The sequence below is a fragment of the Orycteropus afer genome, unplaced genomic scaffold (assembly GCF_000298275.1).
Source record: "Orycteropus afer afer isolate SDZICR_OR568_19922 unplaced genomic scaffold, OryAfe1.0 scaffold00544, whole genome shotgun sequence".
In the NCBI taxonomy this organism is placed as follows: domain Eukaryota; kingdom Metazoa; phylum Chordata; class Mammalia; order Tubulidentata; family Orycteropodidae; genus Orycteropus; species Orycteropus afer.
In genome coordinates, this window is record NW_006922131.1 from 1,256,783 (window position 1) to 1,266,427 (window position 9,645).

At 36.3% G+C, this 9,645-nt stretch overlaps 1 protein-coding gene across 1 annotated transcript in view; it reads left to right on the plus strand.

Moving 5' to 3' along the window:
• The window catches only part of DACH2 (dachshund family transcription factor 2), a gene marked incomplete at its 3' end in the record, with an annotated part of 1,102,952 nt that extends 1,093,746 nt beyond the window's left edge, over positions 1 to 9,206 (plus strand). Inside the window, exons 11-12 of the mRNA XM_042782975.1 lie at positions 5,632 to 5,778; positions 9,141 to 9,206. Coding sequence (XP_042638909.1) covers positions 5,632 to 5,778; positions 9,141 to 9,206 — 213 coding nt within the window. The remainder of the gene's footprint in view (positions 1 to 5,631; positions 5,779 to 9,140) is intronic.
• Between the last annotated feature and the right edge of the window lie 439 nt (positions 9,207 to 9,645).

Below are 9,645 nucleotides of genomic sequence, written 5' to 3' on the forward strand. Positions count from 1 at the left end.
CGCTATGAGTCGGGTTTGACTCGAAGGCACATAACAACAACAACAACAACAAGTTTGCCCCTATCTTTTCAATTATGAACTTTATGGTTCTAGGTTTGACATTTAAGCCTTTGATCCATCTGGAGTTAGTTTTTGTTTATGGTGTGAGGTATGGATTTTGTTTCAGTTTTTAATGTTTGGATAAATTAGTGTATTTGGTTTGCAAAATTTCTAATGGATATCCAGTTTTATCAGCACAATTTGTGAAAGAGAGTATCTCTTCCCCATTTAATGGATTTTGTCCCTTTGTCAAAGATCAACTGACCATATGTTGATGGATCTATTTCTGGGTTCTCAATTCCATTCCACTGATCTATGTGTCTGCCATTGTACCAACACCAGGCTGTTTTGACAACTGTGGCTGTAGAGTAGGTTTTGAGATTTGGGAGTGTGAGACCTCCTACTTTGTTCTTCCTCTTCAGTAGTGCTTTGTTTATCAGAGATCTCTTTCTGTGGTGGAGAAAAAAATGTATAATAAAGAACTAAAGAATCCTGTGTTGAATATAGTAAGATTCTTAAATTGACTTATGAAAATATATTATATATATAAAATTGGCTTCTAATTTTCAAGTACCTATTCAATCTGATTTCTGTTTACTAAATTCTCATAGAGACTTCAGGACTGTCTTTATCACTGCTATCATATCTGTAGACTTTAAAAATTCTTAGGCTTAGTATATCAAATATTAGATCTAATATCAAATTTATTGTAAAGTACTTCAATAATAGTAATATCATTACTACTACTGTTATTATTATTACTACTACTGTCATTACTGTCATTATTACTATTACCACCAGTACAACTAATAGTAGTATCCTGTTGTCATTATGTGCCATCGAGTCAGACTCAACTCATGGCAACCCCTTCTTGGGTTTCCGAGGCAGTATCACTATGGAAGTAGATTGCTCAACCTTCCTTCCAAGGAGTGGCTGGTGGGTTTGAACCGCCAGCCTTCTGGTTAGCAGTCAAGTCCCTTAGGCACTATGCTTTAAATGTCTACTATGTCCCAAACACAGTTTTTAGCATTTTACATGTAATAATTAATGTAATTATAGGAAATAACTCTGTTATCATCATTAATTTATATCAATTGTCTACTTAATTTCTTTGGATTTCAGTAGGCTCAACTATTACAATAGTTGAACTAGTTGATTAAAATTGCTTCCCACTTCCAAAATTCTATGAGATATCTAAATATCTCATACCTAATACCTAATATACCAACAGGGAGCTCTGGTGGCATAGTGCTTAAGGCATTTGACTGCTAATCAGAAGGCTGGCAGTTCAAACCCATCAGCCACTCCTCGGAAGGAAAGTTGGGCAATCTACTTCCGTAGTGATACGGCCTCAGAAACCCAAGGAGGAGTTGCTATGAGTCAGATTCGACTCTATGGCAGTGGGTTTAATATACCAATGAGTCCTTGGGTAGTGCTGTTAATATACTTGGCTGCTAACTGAATGTTTGGAGGTTCAAGTCCACCCACAGGCATGCTGGAAGAAAGACTTCTGATGATACACTTCTGAAAAATCATCCACTAAAAACCCTGTGGAGCTCAGGTCTACTCTGACATGGGTCTACATGACTTGGAATCAACTCAACAGCAACTTTTTTCTTTCTTTCTTTCTTTTTTTTTAATATAACAACACTGTTATGACAAAAGGTGAACTCCTTACCTGAAGTCGTATGTATGAAAGCACAAAGGTAAAAATTGATTTTACAATTATAATCTCACTCCAAGGATAGCATATACAGTGTGATAGTCAAAGTTGTATATGAACTTGGTTGGGCCTAGCTAAGTGGCTTGGCAGTTGGTGATAGTTATTCCTCATGATGAGACTGGTGATCAGCTCCATGGTGGGATCTACCACAGGCAGCTGAATAGCTGCTTTAGGTATGTGGTCTGTTTCCCATATATAAGAAGCAGATTTGGGAATGGTCTCTAGTTTATGGCATGCTTGAACCCTGCATATAGCTGTGTCATTGTTCAACAGCCTGCTGTGCTCTGCTGCTGACCTTGGGGCTTTCAGTGGACTTGAATTAAGAGCCTGCCATGTGGTTTGGTAACATCAGGACTGTGCATTTTTACTTGTCAGTAAAAAGCCAGTAGCTAAGTGAAGAAAAGCCTCTAGCTTCAGTGGGCTCAGAGCAGGAGGCAGAGCTGAAGCCCAAGGTTGAGGGGCTTTCACCCAGCCCCTAGAGCCTGGCAATTTGAACTCGCACTTAAAGCTTCCAAATTGTAAAAGAATAAGCTCCTATTTGTTCAAGCATCCCATATGTGGTATATTCCTGTTAGAGCAGCACTAGGTAACCAGAACATATAGTAAGAATCCCTATGACTCTCTTTTTTAGTTAAAGAAAACAGTATTTCACCCTAAGGGGGAAAAAACTAATTATTCCACTGAATTACTTTTTTGTTGCTTGCCAAGCTGTATTACTTGAACTAAACATACATATGCATACAGAATAATGATATATGCAGATGAAGCATTTATAATCACCAAATGTTAGAGCTGTAAGAGACCTTAGAGATCACCTTTCTTGATTTCCTGATCATATATGTTTCCAGCATTTGAAACCTCTCCCTATATGATTTTTGGTCCTTTGACTTTAAAAACTACTAGCTGTGTGATCTTGAGTAAACTTACTGACAACTCAAGGACTCAGTTTCCACATGTATAAAATAGAGATAATATAGAACTCACCTTATGGACTTGTTGTAATGTCTAAATGAGATATATTACCAGCACAATGCTCAGCATATAGTAAGTTCTAAATAAATTATATCTATTGTTATTTATTTATATAGTTTAAATGTATGATTCTTTGGCACTTTTTGCATTATTTAAAATCATAAATTTAAACTGAATCAACAGAGATTATTTTGAACCAATCATTATACTGGATGAAAAAAAATTGTCTTGTTGTTGTTGTTATGTGCCGTCAAGTTGGACCTGACTCATAGAGACCCCTCCTTGGGTTTCCGAGGCAGTATCACTACGGAAGTAGATTGCCCCATCTTCCTTCCGAAAAATTTGTCTTATCAAGGACATTAAGTTATACATTAATATGAATAAATCTAGAGTTCTGATTAAATGATTTGTTCAGTATTTTATTTGAACAGTGACAATTAATTATGATTACAATAGTGAAGTGCTTTTATACTCAACATTATTCAATTATCTTTCATCATAAATAATAGAAACCATATATCTCAGTGTTTTGTTTCGAGATTTACTTTTTGTTATTACCTTAGACCTCTTAATTTTTGACTCAAGTGACTCTAAATTTACCTGGGTAACTGACTCTTTTCAAATTGCTGTAGGTCATTGTCCCAAGAATTCCCAGGGGTTTGTAATTTCCCTTCAGATGAGTTTGGAGTAACCAAAAAATTTCTCCAGGGGTCCCTTGACCAGCATGAGTTTTATTAAGAATAAGAAGGAAAAAGCAAAATCAAGAGAGAGGAAGAGAGAAAGAGTTGGCAAAGTGATAGATAAAAGGTAGACACAGGCTTACACAACTTGTTAGAAGCTTTGTCTGATCCAATAGGCGGCCAGGCTGGAATGGAACCAAGAATATCCACAAAAATCTGCCCATCTTTTGGGAATATTTATACCTATGTCTGGGGGATTGAGGACAGGGTCTCTGTGACCGAGACTGGAAGGCTTCATGACCAGGTTCCAATCTAAGTGGTGCCCAGGCCACTTGGGAGAGGGTTCTGGGCAGTGCTTTCAGAACTGCCTGTATTTGCATTGATAGAGCACTTCCAGTTTAGGGCTTTAATTGCCCAGGTCTAGCTAAAGAACAGGTTAATCCCTAATAGGGAGGAGGTGATTGAAAAGTGACAGGGAGGGAAAGGGGAATGGTTAGCAGTTTCTTAAAGCACAGCTAAACAAGATGGGGTTTGAGACCATTTTTAGAGTGTTGCAGTCACTAACCATACAGTCATTTATATGAAAAGACATTGAACTTTGGGATAAATGCAATTGACACTCAAATTAGCCTCATATTAATTCAGTTGAAATATTTCAATTATGTGAAAGAATTTAACATTTTCTAAACATCATATAATTAATTTATTATCTTGCTTCATGTTCCTTGAGTGTTTTTCTTTAGTCATAATATCAATATCTTAATTTTTTAAGTGATGTAGGAAGAATTTGAAGGCCAGACTGTTTAAAACTCTGCTATGGACCAATATTTTGCTGGAACCCAGCAATCCAGCAAGATTTCAAGGTTTCAGAGATTAAAAACAATCATGTATTGGAGACGTTAAAGTTAAAGCTTCGAGAATGAAAATATAGCTGTCTGTTAACTTTTCTTTACCTTTTCTATTTACCAAAGAAACACAATTGTGCTTTTATAGCTTCCTTATGTAATCATCACTGAAAATTATTCTTTAATATGATATGTGTGTATGTGTGTGTATATGTGTATCTATCTATCTATCTATATACATATACTTGTACATAGTCTGATGATATACATACATTTTAAAAAGGTAGATATTTGCCTTTGCAGCTGGTAATAACTTAGAGGAATAGATACTTGTCACTTCTAAGTTTCAAAGGAAATATTATGTTATAGATAATGTCTCTTGTTTTTTTATTTGTAGAATATTAGTATCAATAACCTGATGAATAATAAGAATGTATTTTCTTAAAGAATTATAAAATATTTAATGCTATCATTAAATGCATAATAAGTCAAAGTAGAAAACAATTCCCCACCAACAATACCACCACCATATACATGCATATGCAGTCAGGACATCAGACGACATATGGCACTGGGCAAATCAGCTGCAAAGGACCTCTTACAAGTGCTGAAGAACAAAGATGTCTCCTTGAGGACTAAGGTGCGCCTGATACAAGCCATGTTGTTTTCAGTTGTCTCATATGCATGTGAGAGCTAGACAATGAATAAGGAAGACCGAAGAATTGATGCTTTTGAGTGTGGTATTGGCAAAGAATGCTGAAAGTACTGTGGACTGCTAAAAGAACTAACAGGTCTGTCCTGGAGGAAGTGCAGCCAGAATGCTCCTTGGAGGCAAGAAAGGCCAGACTTCATCTCATATACTTCGTTCATATTGTCAGAAGGGACCACTCCCTGGAGAGGGATGTCATGCTTGGTTAGGTGGAGGGTCACAAAAAGAGGGGAAGGCCTTCAACGAGATGGATTGACATGGTGGCAGTGGCAATGGGCTCAAGTATACCAAGAATCATAGGGCTGGCTCAGGACTGGGCCATGTTTCATTCTGCTGTGCATAGGGTCGCTATGAGTTGGAGATGACTTGACGGCACCTAACAACAACAACAACATACATGCATATGTATATACAACATACACATGGTAAAGGTGAAAATATAAAGAAGTCAATGGTATGATTGGACTACAATTAAAAAACAAAACAAAACAAAAAACACTGTATGGATGATAAGAATTAAAACCAAAAGAAGCTAATCATAAATTCACTGATAAATTTCTGTCTTTATCTTTATCTACATGTATGTGTTTATAATTTATTAAAATGGCCAAACCTATTTCATTGACCAAGCCTTTGCTTACTCTTTACATTTTCACATTTCAGCTGCCATGCAAAAGCGCCTGAAGAAGGAGAAAAAAGCCAAGAGAAAATTGCAGGAAGCCTTGGAATTTGAAGCAAAACGCCGAGAGCAAGTGGAGCAGGCACTTAAGCAAACCACTACTAGTGACAGTGGTCTGAGGATGTTGAAAGGTAATATGTCATTTGGACTTTCATAATCATAGCACACAAAGCAAAACCTAATTAAGGGAGAGGGAAAAAGAAAGAAAGAAAGGGGGAAAGAACGGCTTAGTCCACAAATAATTAAAAAATCCGATTAATATCAAATGCTTTAAGTTATGAATTAAACTGGTCAAAATAATCCCTATTCTGGGAGATACAAATATAGCCTAGGAATAACAAGAAATCCTGCTGACTTTTGCAGTAGAAACACTAACACTGCTAATCTCACTGTATCTAAAATGTAAGTGCTTTAAGTCTGTTCATTTTAGAATCTACTTATGTTTGGTGAACTGTGTTTTGGTCAGCTATAGAATGCATAAGGGGCTCCTGGTTAGAAAGAAGTGTTCTAAATAAATTCCTGGAGCTCCCATGGGAAGAACTGTTTACATCATGAAATCTCTTAGTTCCGAATTTTTCCAGTTTCTTCTTTAATCCTGAAACCCATAAAATTGTTTCATTTACAGAATATTCAGGGTTTTTTTTGCATAGCATATTGGCATGTGATATATTTAAAAGATATGTATGTACAACAAAGATCATCCAAAAGATTTTATGCACACATGTGCAAATATTCCTGCACACATATGACATGCACATAGAACTAAGATCTGGTGGCTTTGGTGTTCTGTGCTTAATGAATAACAAATTTTGGATAAATTTTGGTCCAACAGTATTACTTTCTTTCTACAGATTCCATTCTCTATTTACTGTTGACTCTCTTGGAAAATTGTGTTCATCACTACTAGAAATAATAGTGTTAGCTCATTAAATCATGATAATCATGCCTGATTAAGGCATAGAAGAGAGAGAGCAAATATACATATATTACTATCTCATAAAATAGGACATCTTAAACAGTAGAAGCCAGCATCTTTGATCATGAAGGATATATATACCACCAATTCAACCATTTCTACATGTACAATTCAGTGACATTGATTACATTCTTCAAGTTGTATATCCATTCTCATCTGAGAATGTTCCTTCCCCATTAACATAAACTCACTGTTCCCTAAGGTTCTTCTCTAATCTTTCCAGTTGATGTTGTCACTTCGATCCCATATCTAACTCCTGTTTCTTTTTGATAAGCTTTTCAAAACAACAAATATATCCCTGTATGTAATGTTGTTGTTGTTGTTATGTGCCGTCGAGTCGGACCCAACTCATAGCGACCCCTCCTTGGGTTTCCGAGGCAGTATCACTACGGAAGTAGATTGCCCCATCTTCCTTCTGAGGAGTGGCCAGTGGGTTTGAACTGCCAGCCTTCTGGTTAGCAGTCAAGTACTTTAGGCACTATGCTATCATAGTATTATGTATGTAATACTTCTGCTAAATTTGAAGTTGCTCTAAAAGTTATGCATTTACTTTTTCTTTTTTATTGTGATTTGGATGAAATTGTACAAAGCAGATTTATTTTACTTTCAACAGTTCATACACATTTTGTTTTATGATACTGGTCACATGGCCCACAGTGTAACATCTCACCTCCCACTTCCTCCCTGTGATTCCCCTTTCCGTCTGTCCTTCTTGCCTATGCATTCCTTCCTCACTACCTTCCTCCTTGTGCAAATGCTGCCCTTCTGATTTCCCATGGTTAATTGTTCTACGGAGTGCATCTCCCTGATGTAATTGTTCATAGGCCTATCCACTGTCTGACTGAGAGTTAAGCCCTGGAAGTGAGTTTAATTCTGGGCCCAAATCGTGACTTGGAGCCATAGTCTTTGGGGGTTTCACCAGTCTCTATCAGACCAGTAAGCCTGGCCTTTTTTATGATTTTGAGTTTTTTTCCACATTTTTCTCCCACTCTATACAGGATCTCCAATTTTGATCCCTTTCCAAGTGGTTGGCATTGATAGCTGGGCACCATCTAGTTCTAGCTGTTTCCATGTGTCTTTGATTTTCTTCACTCTTCTTTGCTCCAGGTGAGGAGAGATCAGTAGTTGCCACTTAGGTGGCTGCTCATAAGCTCTTAAGACCCCAGGCATTACTCACCAAAGTAAGGTGTAGAGCAATATTTTTGTGTACTATGTTGTAGTGTTTCATTCTCTTGTACTCACTATGAGTTGGAGCCGACTTGATGACACCTAACAACAGCAACAACGTGTTACACCATTTGATCTTGCTGTCCCCGTGCCCATGGTCCCCAGCCCACAGGCCCAGTGACTCACTCCCTCAAGTGCTTATTTATGGCTAAGAAATGATCCTAACTTTGCCTCCTGTTATGTTTCAACTGCATACAGACATTTTTATAGCACATACCAATACATATGTAGGAATATTGTTTGCCAAACCTATGTATAACCCACTGCCATTGAGTCGAATCCAACTCAAAGCAACCCCTACTTGGGTTCTGAGGCAGTATCACTATAAAAGTAGATTGCCCAACCTTCCTTCCAAGGAGCGGCTGGTAGGTTTGAACTGTCAGCCTTCTTGTGAGTATATTCCCATTTGCTTATCCATACCTCTCTACCTATGTATCTACCCATAGATTAGTGTTTGCTGTTACTGATAATGCAGTATTGTGTCTGCAATAGCATTTACTTATATCTTCTAAACGTACATTTACTAAAAAACTTACTTTCAAGAGTCATTTAGACCCAATTTGAAATATATATCAAAGCACAAATATACACACACAGACCATTTTTAAATCATAATTATTAGCTCCTGAAACTTATCTGAAGAACACACTAGTAAATAATGTGACCCTAGAATAAATACTTTATAATGACCACAAGCCATAACCTGTTTTGGTATTCATTTGCAATTAGCATAGAGATAATATTATCTATCATATTTCACAGGTGAAAATAAATGACATAAGGACAGGGCACTTTCATTTATGCCATATATGCATCATTTTTTGTTTATTCTTCAATCAGGGAATTAATAGGGTAATAAACTATGGGTATATTCTTTTCCTGGTAATTTTCTCTAGGGAATGCAATGAATAAAGAAGAACTGTATGTTTACACAAATGACACATTATATGTTATTTGCAAACTATGCAACCCCCTCTCGCATTAATTTTCTGTGCACACTGTGTGCCTTATACATGTATGTATGTTATTTATGTGAGTCCATTATATGTGAAAAATACACCATTTACTATATACCTAAAAATATATACCAATTGTAGAATTCAGATTCAGCTTATAATTCAGTTTCCTACCATTAAAAAGCCCAAACAAATAGACTAAAATAAAAAAAAAAATGCTACCCAAGTTCTTGTGTTTTCTATGGGACTGAAGTACTGACTTAATATGGGTTCTCCCTTTAAATGGATGCAGGACATGCAGTGTTGTACCTTAATACTGAATGTCATTTTTCAGATACTGGAATTCCAGATATTGAAATAGAAAACAATGGGACGCCTCACGATAGTGCTGCTATGCAAGGTACAGTAAAAAAGCATATTTCTTCCTAAAACTGCATATTTCTTTTTGGCCCCTGGGGTTGGGAGTGGGGATGTAGAGATTCTTCATATAAGTAAATAAGTTTAACTCGTCATCTCTTATGACTGAAGCTAATTTCAGTATATTTGTATTTGTACATGTATGTGTCTGAGTATTTGTATCTTATTTATATCTACATCCATATTTTTATTTACATTTATATGAACCTATTATATATATATATTTGTATGAACACACACACACACACACACACACACACACATATATATATATATATATAATTGAATTTAGTATGTTTTTGAAAGCCCACAAACAGTGTGCAGATACTTAGGGATGGATAATTTTATGTATACAATGTGAGCAAATCTCTTATATGTTTAGCTGTCAAAAAGAATATACATTTATATATTAAACATATTCT